The 15,935-nt window shown below is 42.2% G+C and overlaps 1 protein-coding gene across 4 annotated transcripts in view; it reads left to right on the forward strand.

Moving 5' to 3' along the window:
• The window catches only part of LOC129700483 (MAX gene-associated protein-like), a 153,275-nt gene that overhangs the window by 63,621 nt on the left and 73,719 nt on the right, over positions 1–15,935 (forward strand). For all 4 annotated transcript variants that reach the window (XM_055641004.1, XM_055641005.1, XM_055641007.1 and 1 more), the window contains exons 8-11: positions 1,776–1,891; positions 7,005–8,397; positions 10,671–10,737; positions 10,849–10,923. In XM_055641004.1, the coding sequence (XP_055496979.1) occupies positions 1,776–1,891; positions 7,005–8,397; positions 10,671–10,737; positions 10,849–10,923 (1,651 nt within the window). The remainder of the gene's footprint in view (positions 1–1,775; positions 1,892–7,004; positions 8,398–10,670; positions 10,738–10,848; positions 10,924–15,935) is intronic.

Consider the following 15,935-nt stretch of genomic DNA (forward strand, 5'->3'; position numbering starts at 1 on the left):
GGCGGCCAAAGCGCTCCGGAGCTTACCGCACGGCGACCCGGAAAGGCATTGCCCGCTCCCCGCATCTCCGACCAGGTAGGGGACTAGAATTAAAGTTTTTCCCCCCCCTTCCCCCCCCCCCCCCCCCCCCCCCCACCACCACATAAATGCCCTCCAAACTAACTGACTAACATTTAAGCAATGATTTACAATGATTCCCTGGGGAGGAGGCAGCCGCTCCAGACTTTCCCGCGCTACCTACCTAATCTATATTAAAGATCTACCATTCCGAAATCCGAAAAATTCCGAAATCCGAGAAGTGTCTGGTCCCAAGGCTTTCGGATAAAAGGTTGTGTATCTGTAATACAAGGGGCGGAAGCAATAAGACAAGCACTGTTCGTTTTCTCAGAGTTCCTCCATACAATACCATTCAGAGTACCATTTGTAGTTTGCCCGCAGCATCACGTTTTGAATCCTACATATTCCAGTTCCTTCTGATTGGAAGCAATCTTTTTAATAAGGCTTCCACCTGTTTCTAAACTATAGCATATTACAGATGGACACAAAATGCTGTAGTAACTCAGTCGGTCAGGCAGCATCTCTGGAGAAAAGGAATAGGTTACATTTCAGGTCAAGACCCTTGTTCAGACTGAATGTCAGGTGAAAGGGAAACGAAAGATAACATGTTCAGCATCTTCCCTGTCCCTATATCTCCTCCCTCAACTCTGTTCGGGGACACCCGACAGTCCTTTCAGGTTAGGCAGAGGTTTATTTGCACCTCCTCCAATCCCATTTACTATATCCATTGTTCTAGGTGTGGCCTCTTATACATCAGTAGGAGCTAATATAGACTGGGTGATCGTTTTGATAAACACCTCCGTTCTGTCGCCCTGCCCTACGTGATTTCCCAGTTGCTGGACACTTTAACTCCCCTTCCCATTGCTACACTGACCTTTTTGTTCTGGGCTTCTTCCATTGTCCAGTGAGGCTAAATGCAAATTGGAGGAACAGCACCTCATATTTTGCTTGGGCAGTTGACAACCCAGCAATATGAACATTGATCTCTCTAACTTTAAGTAATCCTTGCATCCCTTCTCTCTATACCTCTCCCACCCTAGTAGTCATTCTGTTGAGTTTCATTGCCTATAACTTGTTAGCACCTAGCCTACAGCCAACAGTGGACTGTTGTGGGCTCCACTGTTCCATGATCATCGTTACTTTTTTGCATAGGAGGTGGTGCACAGCTTTTTCTCATGTTGGCCCTACAGCACCAACGTCACTCTTCCCTCTTTCACACTGTGCATCCTGGCATTTGTTTCTATTGGAGAATATCTCTGCCTTTAAGGACTAATCCATTTCTAGAATTCGTGTGCAGTAAATTAGCAGAAGATTTGTGAACATGCTATGTCGCTCTTCCAGGGAGATGCTAAATGCATTTCGTTGTCCCTGTACTGTACACTGACAATGACAATTAAAGTTGAATCTGAATCTGAACTGCACTCTTTCGAGATGATAATCACCAACGCCACATCAAGGATTTTTTGAATCAATTTTGCAAGTTCTTGCAGGGAAGTACAAAATACAAAAATGATTCAGCTTGTCAAAAAAGGTTAAAAATCCAATTTCTAGGCAGTCTATTTTAGTGACAAATGCAAGATGACATGTCATGGATTTCAAGTTTATACTTAATTTCCATAAAGTGTGAAAAGGGCTGATGCTGTTCTTCAAAAATGTAGTGTTTTGGATAGTGCGTGAAGGGTCAGTATCGTGCTTTACTATCCTTAATGTTTTCACAGTTCGACTCAACGTCCAGTGAAGAGGCAATGGACATCGAGACTGTGGAGGAGCTCTCTGAGAAAATCAACATTGCTCGTCTTATTGCTTCTGCCTCTCGTCTTACAAGCAAATCAAAGTATTGTGAATTTTTTATCAATCTGGTTAACATAATGTGTATACTTATAGATTTCATCTGTTAAATCTGCATATGGGAGTATTGATGTAAATGTTCATATTGAGACACTGTTCCCATTAGTAGATGGTACAAGCACCACAAAGTACAGATTCAAAATATTGTCAAAAGTTGCAAAGGATGATGTGAGGAAACTATTTTTGAAGTAAAAGGTAGTTAAGACTGGAATTTGCAATCAGAGCTTTTGAAAATAAATAGGGGATAGGCACAAGTGAGAATAATTTGCAGACGGTGGAAAACCGAGCAGTTGCCTGGATAGCTCTACTACTGCAGCAGGTCAGATGCCTCTTTTGGAACTGCAAATGTTTTATGACTGTCTGTATAGTGCATTTACAACCTTAGTAGCAGTGTTGGCAGGTCAGTGCTGTATCGGAGGAAGTTTAGGTTTGAGATGGCTGAACAAATGTATGAGATGAAACCTTGTGTAGTATACTCATTTGTTTGGAAGTGGTGATGTGTCTTACTATGATTGTGATCAGAACAGAATTTTTGGGCGATGTGTTGAAGATTTGATGTGTGGGAAATGTTTTGCTCACTAGATCTCCAAGTAATTAAAATAATGAATGGTTTGTGTCACATGCTTAATATCTCCCTCAAGTGGCTTGTTGAAAGCTGTTGCCTTGGAACAGATGTGAAACATACTTCATTTTAATTGGATTAGGTTTATTTAAAGTACACAAACTTGATTTTGTTTTGGTAGAAATTTATTATGTAGGTCTTCAGCTTGTTTGAAAGAATTATTTTAACGTGTCCATAACAGGCTGCCCCCCCCCCCCCCCCCCCCCCCCATCTCCAGAGAATCTCAGTGGTCTCGGATGATAAGTGAAGTACTGAAACCTTTTCTATGTATCTATGCAGGTAACTGAATAGTTGCAAGCTGTGAGGAGTGAGACATAGATTTAACATAATCTCAAAAATTAACAATATAGACCATTTGATTCTTGTATACTCATGGTTTGTAAATGTTATCCTGGCTAATCTCACCTTCCAGCAATAGATCTGTAGTCCTACTCTTTAATACATATTCCAGTATTTTTAAGTCACTACAGCAGCTTCTGTTCCAAAGAAAATAAACCCACCCTATTCAATCTTTTTCATGACTATCCTCATAGGTTTCCTTTGAACTTTATTCAGTGTAATCTAATTTTTCTGTGATGTCACTGCAATAGGAAGGATGCCATTAAAGATTTACAAGGATGTTGTCAGGCATTGAGGGGCTGAGCTTGAGAGGTTGGGCAGGCTAAAACATTATTCCTTAGACTGGCAATATGTTGAAGGGTGATCTTATAGAGATGTATGAAAGTATAAGAGAAATAGATAGGAAAAAGACGAGCACATATGTTTAAGGTGAGGGGGCAAGATTTAATATGAACCTAAGGGGCAACTTTTTCACTCTGAGGTTGGTGGATATATGGAACAAGCTGCCAAAGGAGGTAGTTGAGACTGGTACTATAACAGCATTTTAAAAACACTTGGGTAGAAAAGGTTTAGAGGAATAACGGCCAAACGTGGGCAAGTAGGACTAGCTAAGATGAGAAATCTAGGTCGGCCTGGACGAGTTCGGCCAAAGGGCCTGTTTCCATGCTGTATTAATCTTAAGACTCCAAAACTAGAACTGTTTGCAGTATTTAAGTGGTCAAATATAATTCCGGCATAATCTCCCTGCTCTTGTATTGCACTACTCAACCTAGCCTGTTTCACTATCTTTTTAATTATCTTGTCAACACACTCCTAAGGTACTGTGTTGCTCCACAGTTTTCATTATCCTCTACTTTTATTGCATCTCTCCCTCACACCTTGAGATTCAACGTAATTTGACGTTTTTGTGCTCAACTGAGTAGTCAAGTAATATCTTGCTGCATCTTAGAGCTGTTTTTCTCGCTGTCAATCACATGGACATTTTTTGTATTATTTACAAACTTGTTTAACACCCCATTTATTTAAATTTTAAAGCATTAATATATTGTACAAAAAAATCGGTACTTGGACGTGGCGTCAAAGGACGAGAAGCCAAAGCAATGAAGTGGAAGCCAAATAACTGAATGGAAACAAAGCCGAAATGGCAAATATCTAGAAACTTACCAAGCCAAAAAGCCAACTAACCGAAAGAGCAGGACGCCTAAAAGCCAACTGAAAGGGTTGGATGCCTAAAAGCATGGGGGCTGTCCCGAGGGATGTTCTCCTTCGGCCGCTTACAACTTGATGCTCACGTTCAGTGTGCCTAGTCACCCTCCAGCCAGGGCAGTCTTGTGTGGGAAAATGACCCCACCCTCCCGTCTCCCCCGGCCAGTGACGTGGTGGACGCGGGGGTCCAGACAAATCGCTGACAAGTCCCCCCCCCCCCCCCCCCCCCCCCCCCCCCCCCCCCCGGCGATGTCATGTCTGTTATTTGACTTTTAGACACAGCGGCCTTTTGGTGAGTTGGCTTCTAGGCGACACGGCCTTTCAGTTAGATGGTGTTTCGGCATAGCAACCTTTCGGTGAGTTCGCTTTTAGGCGTCCCACCCTTTCTGTTAGTTGGCTTTTAGGCATCCCGCCCTTAAGGTTAATTGTCTTTTCGGCTTAACTTCCGTTCGGTAATTTGGCTTCCACTTCTTTGCTTCGGCTTCTCGTCCTGCGACGCCATGTCCGCACACGTAAAACTCTGTGAAACCCAATTGGTAGTAGTTTTCCATTGCCAAAAATAACCATCAGATGCTATCTTCTACATTCTTCATCTGGTCAGGTTTTGAATTTAATTTGGTACCCGCCATTGCCTTCTGCCATTCAGCAAGAAAGACTTTGCAACAGGTTGGAAGACTGTGCAAAGAAGTGGCAGATGGAATGCAATATAGCGAAGAATGGAATTGTGCATTTTGGTAGTAGGATTAAAGATGTAGACTATTTTCTTAATGGGGAGATAATGCAGTAATTGGAGATGCAAAGGGTCTTGGGAGTGCTGGTGCAGTTTCCCAACAAGCTAATTTGTACGTTGAATCGGCAGTGAGGAAGTCAAATGCAATGCTACAATTTTTTTCAAGTAGACTAGAATATAAAAACAGGGATGTAATGCTGAACGTATATAAGACATTAGTATGACCGTATTTGGAGTATGGGGGGGGATGTTTTGGGCTAAGGATGGATGAAGAATATCAGGAAGAATGTGAAGGCGTTGGAGAGGGCCCAGAGGAGGTTTATGAGAATGATCCCAGGAATGATTGGGTTAACCTGATGAGTGTTTAAAGGCGCTGGGCCTGTTCTCGCTGGAGTGTAGAAGAATGAGGGCAGTTTTCATTGAAACCTACCATGTAGTGAAAGGCCTGGATAGAGTTGGTGGAGAGGATGATTCCACTGGTGGGAGAGTCGAGAACTGGAGGCCATTACCTCAGAATTAAAGGACGTACCTCTTGAAAGTAGATGAGAAGGAATTTATTTAGTTAAAGGGTGGTGAATCTGGATATCATTGCCAAAAGAGGCCATGGAGGCCAAGTCAATTTTTACAGCGAAGATTGACAGATTCTTAATTAGTAACAGTGTTAGGAGTTATGGGGAGAAGACAGGTGAATGGTGCTGAGAGGGAAAGATAGATCAGCCATGATTGAATGGTGGAATAGACTTGATGGGCCGAATGACCTAATTCCTCTCCTATGATTTATGAACTATTCCAGCTGTATAATAGAGTGCAACTCTTGTGCTCAGTGCCCCATCCAATGAAGGCAAGCATGTCAAGGTGTTCACCACCATGTCTATTCAGTTGCCACTTTCAAGGGGCAATGTACTTGTGCCCCTAGGTCGCTGTGCTACAATGCATGTCATTCACTATATATGATCTATGCCCTGTCATTCACTGTATATGTCCTGTCCAACCTCCCAAAAGCAATACTTCCGCTTGTCTGATTTGAATTCCATATACCAATCCTTGGTTGTATTTCCCAGTTGATCTAAAGTCTGTTTTAGCTTTAGAAACCCCAGAGAGTTATGAATCTGTTCAATTCTCTGCCACAGAAGGCAGCAGAAGCCAATCCACTTGATTTTTTTTCAAGAGAGAGTTAGGTTTAGCTCTTAGGGCTAAAGGAATCAATAGATATGGGGGAAAAGCAGGAACGGGGTACTGATTTCAGATGATCAGCCGTGATCGTATTGAATGGCGGTGCTAGCTCGAAGGGCCGAATGGCCAACTCCTGCACATATTTTTTTATGTTTCTTCACTGTCTACCACATCACCAATTTTGGTGTCATATACAGAATAACCAATATATCAATTAATATATATGACAAATAACAGGGGACCCAGCACCGATCCGTGCAGCACACCACTGGTCACAGGATTCCAATCTAGCAACAAAAACTCCCCTGTCACCCTCTTTCCTTGCACCAAGCCAATTTTGATTCCAATTGGCTAACTCGCCCTGTATCCCAAGTGCCCTAACGTGGACCAGCCTATCATGTGGATCCTTGTCAAAAGCCTTGCTGAAGTGCATGTCGACCACCTCCTCATCTATCCTCTTGGTCTCCCTTTCAAAAAATCTCAAATCAAATTCATGAGGCACTTCATGAGGCTATGCAATCCTTGCCTCACCAAATGTAGATAGATCTTGTTTTTTCATAACTCCCTTCAGTAACTTTGCCATCATTGATTTAGGTTTGTTTCTGTCTTTATTAAATAAAGTCTCATTAGTCACTCTCCAATTTTCCAGTACCTTACCTGTGACGATATATTAAAACAAAAAAAAACTCTGCCTGGACCATACCAATTTCTTATTTCCAACAATGTCCTGGGATGCACTTCGTCGGACCCTGGGGATTTATCCATCTTTATGCGCTTCAACATCGCCAGGCCCACCTCTTCTGTAATTTTGTTATGTTCCAGGACATCACTATTCTTTTTCTCCAATTTCTTAATTGATACAATCCTTTTTCAATCTAGTAACATTTCTGTTAGTGTCATGTTCTGTTCATTTGAAAGTGTTATGCAATGCTTCATTAGTTGGATTAGAAGCTATTTGTAAATCATTTTGACCATTTTTCATTTTCAGTGTGTATTTTGCTTCAGTCCTTTGTTTTTATTTCTCTGCAGCATCTTGAAATGCCTCCCGAATATTTATTCAACAAATCCATCCAATGTTGCATCATCTGAATACTATGCAGAGCCTTTTAAAATTATTGTCAAGGAAGAGCCTCCAGATGACTATGAATATAACCATGTAGCAAACCCAGTAATCCTTGATTGTGATGGACTAAAATGTAAAGATGAGAAGGAATTTTCAGATTCAGAAGGATGGGATGGTGGAACTAAGTGTGATTTACAAAATAAAACTATGAACAAAAGCTCCATCAATGAAGTGGATGGAACTTCATCTGCAGCTGCCAAACAGCCACTAATCAGTCCTATAGGAGTAGCTAAATGCCTCCAGAATATTTATTCAACAAATCCATCCATTGTTGCATCATCTGAATGCCATGAAGAGCCTTTTAAAATTATTATCAAGGAAGAGCCTCCAGATGACTATGAATATAACCATGCAGCACACCCAGTAATCCTTGATTGTGATGGACTAAAATGTAAAGAAGAGAAGGATTTTTTAAATTCAGAAGGATGGTACCGTGGAACTAATTGTGAGTTACAAAATAAAACTACGAGCATAAGCTCCATCAATGAAGTGAATGCAATTTCATCTGCAGTTACCAAACCGCCACTAATCAGTCCTGTAGGAGTATTTAAATGCCTCCCGAATATTTATTCAACAAATCCATCCAGTGTTGCATCATCTGAATACCATGAAGAGCCTTTTAAAATTATTGTCAAGGAAGAGCCTCCAGATGACTACGAAGATAACCATGTAGTAAACCCAGTAATCCTTGATTGTGATGGACTAAAATGTAAAAAAGAGAAAGAATTTTTAGGTACAGAAGGATGGGATGGTGAAACTAATTGTAATTTACAAAATAAAACTCGGAACAACAGTTCCATTAATGAAGTGGATGCAACTTTATCTGCAGTTACCAAGCAGCCACTAATCAGTCCTATAGGAGTAGATAAAGCCAAAATGCTGAGTGTGGAAAGTACCAAAGTACCTGCAGTTTATTTTGAGCCATGCAGTTTTTCAAACGGCACCGTAAAATTATCTGAACTGCCACAACAGCTACTGTCTTCTTGTCAGTGGAAACGGGGACCAATACCCATAGCTCTCCAGTCCCCCAATTCTTCAAAAAAACCTACCCATTCATCTAGCTCTGCTGAAAATTCTCAAGTGGAGAATGCACATTCAAAATCCGTATGCTCCAGACACAAAGAAAGTAGCTCTGCATCAGAAAAAAATGTGAATAAAACCAGTACTTCCACAGTTTCAAATAATCCAACTGCTTCACATGGTACGCCCCCTGAGAAAACCTCTGGAGAAGGTTTCAGATTTTGTAAGATGAAATATACAGAAAAGGCATTCAATTCTGGGAACTGGGGAACTCCACAGGTACGTGGTGGCTACAGTGCATTCTATCTTTTAAAATTTAATGCAGTTACTCATCTGAGCTATTCTGACCGCACCTCCCAAACCAATTCTCTGTACCACTGAGAAAGACATGGGCAGTAGTATCTGGTGTGATGCTCAAACCCCAAGCACAGCATCTACAATGACATAAAGTTGAAGAACTTGTACATGCTCATTAAATTAGTCCTATTCCAACCTCATTCTCAATTTGAGCATCTCAGTGAATGGACATGTTTTGAAAGCCTGTAGCTTGATGGGTTTCATGGCGATTGATAGACTGAGCTTGTGGCATTCCAGAGCTCTCCATACATCCCTTGGCCATCAGCTGGTGTGCGACCAACCAATCATATGTTTATCATTGATTGAAAATTAAAAAAACATACTGTAAGTTTGAAGAAAAAACACAATGCTGCAAAAAAAGGCCGCAGGCAACATCTGTGGAGAGAGAAATAGTTAACATTTCAGGCAAAAGACTCCCGATTAGGAGGAGAAACAAGAATCTGTAGATGCTGGAATCTTGGGCAAAACATGAAGTGCTGGAATAACTCAGCGGGTTAGACAGCATATCTGGAGAAAAGGAATAGGTGACGTTTCGTGTTGAGTCCGTTCTTCAGACTGAGTCTGGGACAGGGAAAAGAGAGGTACAGACGGTGATGTAGAGAGTGATATAGAACGAGTAAATTAAAGATATGCAAAAAAGTAACGATGATTAAAGGAAACAGGCCATTGTTAGCTGTGTGTTAGGTGAAAACGCGTTACACAGGTTTAATCCAGCATCTGCAGTTCCTTACTACACGTGGTTTATCAAGTACTTGGCTCAAGGTCTTGTGCAGAGCAGAAAGGCCTTGCACATTAGAACGAGTACAGACAATGTGACCCAACAAGATGACTTTAAAGCTGGTACAACTTAGATGGGGAAGGGATGGAGAGAAAGGGAATGCAAGGGTTACTTGAATTTATAGAAATTAATTATACCACAGTTGTAAGCTGCCCAAGCAAAATATGAGATGGTGATCCTACAATTTGCATTTGGCCTCACTCTGACAGAGGAGGACACCTACAACAGAAAGATCACTGTGGGAATAGGAAGGGGAATTAAAGTGATTGGCAACCGGGAGATGAGACAACTGAGGCCAACTGAGCGAGATATTCAGCAAAATGATTGCCCAGTCTACATTTGGTATCGCCAATATACACGAGTCCACACCTTGAACATCGGACACAGTAGATCAAATCAAAATCAGAATCACAGCAGTTTTCTCTTCCTTTGTCCACCTCTTAAGGTCGAGACATGTCTGAAGAATGGTCTCGACCCACAACGTCGCCCATTCCTTCTCTCCAGAGATGCTTCCCAAAGATACTAGAGCAAGAGCAAGATAGTTCACTCGGCGAAAAAGCCATAGTAGGTCATGGGTAATTGTTTTCCGCCATCTTAGTGCTGCTCCTCCAATTTGCGGTGGGACTTACTCTGGCCATGGAGGAGGCCCAGGACACAAACGTCTGATTTGGAATGGGAGGGGAATTAAAGTGATGAGCCACTAGGAGATCTAGTTGGTTAATGTGAACTGTGCGGAGGTGTTGGGTGAAGCGATCGACAAGCCAGCACTTGGTCTAACTACGGGACTAGATCCCAATATTCCCCCAACACAGAGAGGAATGTCGACACCATAGGGCTACCGATTTTTTTTTTTGTCCAGAATTAGTGGAGTTAATAGGTTTAAATTGTTTAGTGACTTTCTCGCAATGCTTGAAGCGCTTGTGTTAAATTCCTTCCGATTTATTAGAGCAACAGCTGAGATGTATCATATGCACCCAAGTGCCTATTGGATTGGTAGACGGATGGACTAATGTGCTAGACAGAAAATGCTGGACTAACTCAACGGGACAAGCAGCACCTCTGGCAGGGAGGAAAACATTTTAAAAGAAAATTAACTGAATTATGAATTTGGTAGATGAGTTCTATCACACACGCACGCGCGCGCTAGGCATTACGGAAGTTGGAGTCGTTTTCCCAAAATGGCGGAGGTTCCACTCCGCTGCGTGCTCCACGTCAGTCCATTGGATTTTGCAGGAATGGTCTATCTTCGCCTTCTACGGTCTTTGATGCTTCCTGTCCCACTGAGTTACTCCAGCTTTTTGTGTCTATCTTCATCTTAATTTCTTTAATTTTTTTCAGACGTTTTCATAACGTCTTCCAACATGTAAGTTCTGATATGTTTGCTGTTCATCTCAAAGTGCTTTGATTTGTTTTGCAGGATGCCTTGCAATCCCACCTGGTTGAACATGTACCACAAGACCCGAGCAATCCCATTCATCCGTCAGGTAGTAGCTACACAAAGTTTATTTAGTCTCTGCTGAACAGTAAAGCCATCAGTTATACATATCTAAATTTAATGTTTTAGTAATGTTATTTTTTCCTTTTTACATTTAAAGGGAACTACCAGATGTGCACTTCAGCTTGGCCATCCAACCTGAATCGAAGGAAACAGAATTTTGGTTCGTTACTAGGTAATAAATTGTTTTTGAGTTGAGTTCGATCCAACTGGCTCTTCGAGGTATTGGTATTAGCACTGGCTCTGCTCCCATATTGTCTCCTTAAAGCATATTGGTCCACAGAGTTGTGATGAGGCCCTGGATTGTCAAGCTGGTGCTTATCACTGGATGGTCAAGTTAATGTACAGGGTATCTTTAAAGTGGTAGGGCCTCTGAATGAAAAAAGTAGATCTTCTGTCAATTTCCCATGCAGGGCCACTCAAGAATGATGTGAGGCACAGGCGAATGCAGGCGGCCAGTGGTGTCAGCCACAGATGCACCAAGTAGCTCTACCTCAGAGTGCCTTCTGCTTCAGCGAGTGTTCTTGATCACTCTGAGCTTTGCATCAGATAGCAGAGTATGCCACTAGCGGTACCACTTACCTCTCCGATTGCTGAAAAAGTGCCGTGCAAGCCCTGGCGGGGGCAACAGTGCCCTCCCAAATATTAGGCATTGCCAAATATGATGGCTGGTGTTATGCATTCCACAGCCAGACAGATGCTTATGGCGAGAGCTAGGCTACTGACACATTGCTAGTGTAAATTCATATATGAAGACGTTGGGTTGAGTATCAAAAAAATTCACATCCAATGTTAATGGTAATAGCATTGGTTTATTATTTTTATGTGTACCAAATAAAACCTTTTATTTGTGTACAATGCAGGTAAATCATATCCACAAAAGAGAAAAATAAATGTGAATACAGGACATATAGTGTTACAATAACAGAGAAAGTGTACATTAAAAGGGCCTCCGCAAAATAGATTGGAACACCGGGAATTCATCGCTAGTATATGAAAGATTTGTTCAAGAGTCTAATAATGTCTGGGAAGAAGAGTTCATGAATCTGGTGCTACATGGTTTCAAGCTTTAGTATCTTCTGGCAGAGGGGTGAGGAGAGAATGCCTGCAATGTGACAGGACCTTGATTGTGTTGGCTGCTATCCGGAGGTAGCGTGAAATGGAATTGATGATGGGGAGTTGGAGGGTTGGGGGCAAGACTGGTTTGGGTGATGGACTGGGCTGCATTCATAAATCTTCGGGAGGGCAGTTGGCATACCAATCTGTGATGCATGCACATTGGATGCTTTCTATAGTGCAACTGTAGAAGTTGGTAAGAGTCATTGAAGACATGCCAAATTTCCTTGGCCTTCTGAGAAAGCGGCGGAATTGGTCTGCTTTATTGGCATTAGCATCAAAGTGATTGGATAAATTTACGATATTTGCACCCAGGAACTTGAAGCTCACAAACATCTTTACTTCAGCATCCTTGATACATACTGGAGCATGTTTTGAAGCCCGCATCCTGAAGTCAGTGAATACCTTTTTCATTTGGCTTGTGTTGAGGCAGAGGATGTTTATCTTAGCACTATGTTACTAAGTTCTGTACCTCCTTCTTGTACTCCATCTCATAGTTTGAGATCCAGCCACTGCAATGATGTAATCTGCGAACTTGTAAATGGAGTTAGAGCAATATTTTTCCACAGAGTCGCGACTCTATATGGCCTCAACTACAACGCCGGCAGTGTGTTCCATCCTGTGTTTTAAAAATAAATTGCCTGATGTATTATCTTTAAACTATGCCTCTCGCATAAAGCTATGCCCACTAGTATCCTGGGAAAAGGGTTTTGACTGTCTACTCTATGTAAGCCTCTTATGTAATCAGGTCGCCCTGCACCTGTGGTATTCCAGAGAAACAATCCAAGGATGTTCAACCTCTCCTTATAGCTAATAGAAACATAGAAAATAGGTGCAGGAGTAGGCCATTCGATCCTTCGAGCCTGCACCGCCATTCAATATGATCATGGCTGATCATCCAACTCGGTACCCTGTACCTGCCTTCTCTCCATACCCCCTGATCCCTTTAGCCACAAGGTCCTAAAAGATTTCCCCTTTATCCTTAAACTGTCCCAACATCGGGAACAATCTTCCTGCATCTAGCCTGTCCAACCCCTTAAGAATTTTGTAAGTTTCTATAAGCTCCCCCCTGAATCTTCTAAATTCTAGCGAGTACAAGTCGAGTCTATCCAGTCTTTCTTCATATGAAAGTTGACATCCCAGGAATCAGTCTGGTGAACCTTCTCTGTACTCCCTCTATGGCAAGCACGTCCTTCCTCAGATTAGGAGACCAAAACTGTACGCAATACTCCAGGTGTGGTCTCATCAAGACCCTGTACAACTGCAATAGAACCTCCCTGCTCCTATACTGAAATCCTTTTGCTATGAATGCTAACATACCATTCGCTTTCTTCACTGCCTGCTGCACCTGCATGCCTACTTTCAATGACTGGTGTACCATGACACCCAGGTCTCGTTGCATCTCCTCTTTTCCTAATCGACCACCATTCAGATAATAGTCTACTTTCCTGTTTTTGCCACCAAAGTGGATAACCTCACATTTATCCACATTATACTGCATCTGCCATGCATTTGCCCACTCACCCAGCCTATCCAAGTCACCTTGCAGCCTCCTAGCATCCTCCTCACAGCTAACACTGCCCCCCAGCTTTGTGTCATCCGCAAACTCGGAGATGTTGCATTCAATTCCCTCTTACAAATCATTAATATATATTGTAAATAGCTGGGGACCCAGCACTGAGTCTTGTGGTTCCCCACTAGTCACTGCCTGCATTTCTGAAAAGGACCCGTTTACTCCTACACTTTGCTTCCTGTCTGCCAGCCAGTTCTCTATCCACATCAATACTGAACCCCCAATACCGTGTGCTTTAAGTTTGTATGCTAATCTCTTATGTGGGACCTTGTTGAAAGCCTTCTGAAAATCCAGATATAACACATCCACTGGTTCTCCCTTATCCACTCTACTAGTTACATCGTCGAAAAATTCTATAAGATTCGTCACAGATGATTTACCTATCGTAAATCCATGCTGACTTTGTCCAATGATTTCACCACTTTCCAAATGTGCTGCAATCCCATTTTAAATAACTGACTCTAGCAGTTTCCCCATGTTAGACTAACTGGTCTGTAATTCCCCGTTTTCTCTATACCTCCCTTTTTTAAAAGTGGGGTTACATTAGCTACCCTCCAATCCACAGGAACTACTCCAGAATCTAAAGAGTTTTGAAAAATGATCACTAATGCATCCACTATTTGGGGCTACTTCCTTAAGCACTCTGGGATGCAGCCTATCTTGCCGTGGGGATTTATCGGCCTTTAATCCATTCAATTTACCTAACACCACTTCCCGGCTAACCTGGATTTCACTTAGTTCCTCCATCTCATTTGACCCTCGGTCCCCTGCTATTTCCGGCAGATTATTTATGTCTTCCTTAATGAAGACAGAGCCAAAGTAGTTATTCAATTGGTCTGCCATGTCCTGGTTCCCCATGATCAATTCACCTGTTTCTGGCTGCAAGGGACCTACATTTGTTTTAGTTGATCTTTTTCTCTTCACATATCTATAAAAACTTTTGCAGTCAGTTTTTATGTTCCCTGCCAGTTTTCTTTCATAATCTATTTTTCGTTTCCTAATTAAGCCCTTTGTCCTCATCTGCTGGACCCTGGATTTCTCCCAGTCCTCTGGTAGGCTGTTTTTTCTGGCTAACTTGTATGCTTCATCTTTTGTTTCGATAATATCCCTGATTTCCCTTGTTATCCACGGACGTACTATCTTCCCTGATTTATCCTTTTGCCGAACTGGGATGAACAATTGTTGTAGTTCATCCATACAGCCTTTAAATGCCTTCATTTGCATATCGACCGTCAACCCTTTAAGAATCAATTGCCAGTCTATCTTGGCCAATTCACGTCTCATATCCTCAAAGTTAACTACTTTCTTTAAGATCAGAACCCTTGTTTCTAACTTAATTATGTCACTCTCCATCCTAATGAATTCAACCATATTATGGTCACTCTTGCCCAAGGGGCCGCGCACAAGACTGCTAACTAACTCTTCCTCATTACTCAATACCCAGTCTAGAATAGCCTGCTCTCTCGTTGGTTCCTCTACATGTTGGTTTAGAAAACTATCCTGCATACATTCAAGAAATCCTCTTCCTCAGCACACCTGCCAATTTGATTCACCCAATCTATATGTAGATTGAAGTCACCCAGTATAACTCTTTTACCTTTGTTGCACACATTTTTAATTTCCTGTTTGATGCCATCCCCAACTCCACTACTACTGTTAGGTGGCCTGTACACAACTCCCACTAGCGTTTTCTGCCCCTTAGTGTTTCGCAGATCTACCCATATCGATTCTACATCCTCCAAGCTATTGTCCTTCCTTTCTATTGCGTTAATCTCTAACCAACAATGCTACCCCACCTCCTTTTCCTTTCTGTCTATCCCTCCTGAATATTGAATATTCCTGGATGTTCAGCTTCCAGCCTTGGTCACCCTGGAGCCATGTTTCCGTGATCCCAACTATATCATAGGCATTAATAGCTATCTGCACATTCAACTCATCCACCTTATTACGAATGCTCCTTGCATTGAGACACAAAGCCTTCAGGCTTGTTTTTATAACACACCCCTTATACAATTATGTTGAAAAGTGGCCCTTTTTGATTTTTGCCCTGGATTTGTCTGCCTGCCACTTTTACTTTTCACATTGCTACCTATTGTTTTTACCCTCTTTTGCACCCCTCTGTCTCTGCTCACACATTTAAGAAACCCACCACCTCTTATTCTCTGTTTATTATCTTTTTCTTCTTTTCCCCCCTTCATGTTGGGTCTGAGTGCTTCCCTTCTCTGCCTCCTGCCTCACACACTAGCTTTCTAGCTTTCTCTATTTGAGTCCCTCCTCCCAACCGTTCTAGTTTAAAGTCTCCCCAGTAGCCTTTGCAAATCTCCCCGCCAGGATATTGGTTGCCCCTTGTGTTCATGTGCAACCCGTCCTTTTTGTACAAGTCACACCTTCCCCAAAAGAGGTCCCAATGATCCAGAAACTTGAATCCCTGCTCACTGCACCAGTCCTTCAGCCACGCATTTATCCTCCACCTCGCTCCATTCCTACTCTCACTGTCG

Source organism: Leucoraja erinacea, chromosome 9 (assembly GCF_028641065.1).
Source record: "Leucoraja erinacea ecotype New England chromosome 9, Leri_hhj_1, whole genome shotgun sequence".
NCBI lineage: Eukaryota > Metazoa > Chordata > Chondrichthyes > Rajiformes > Rajidae > Leucoraja > Leucoraja erinaceus.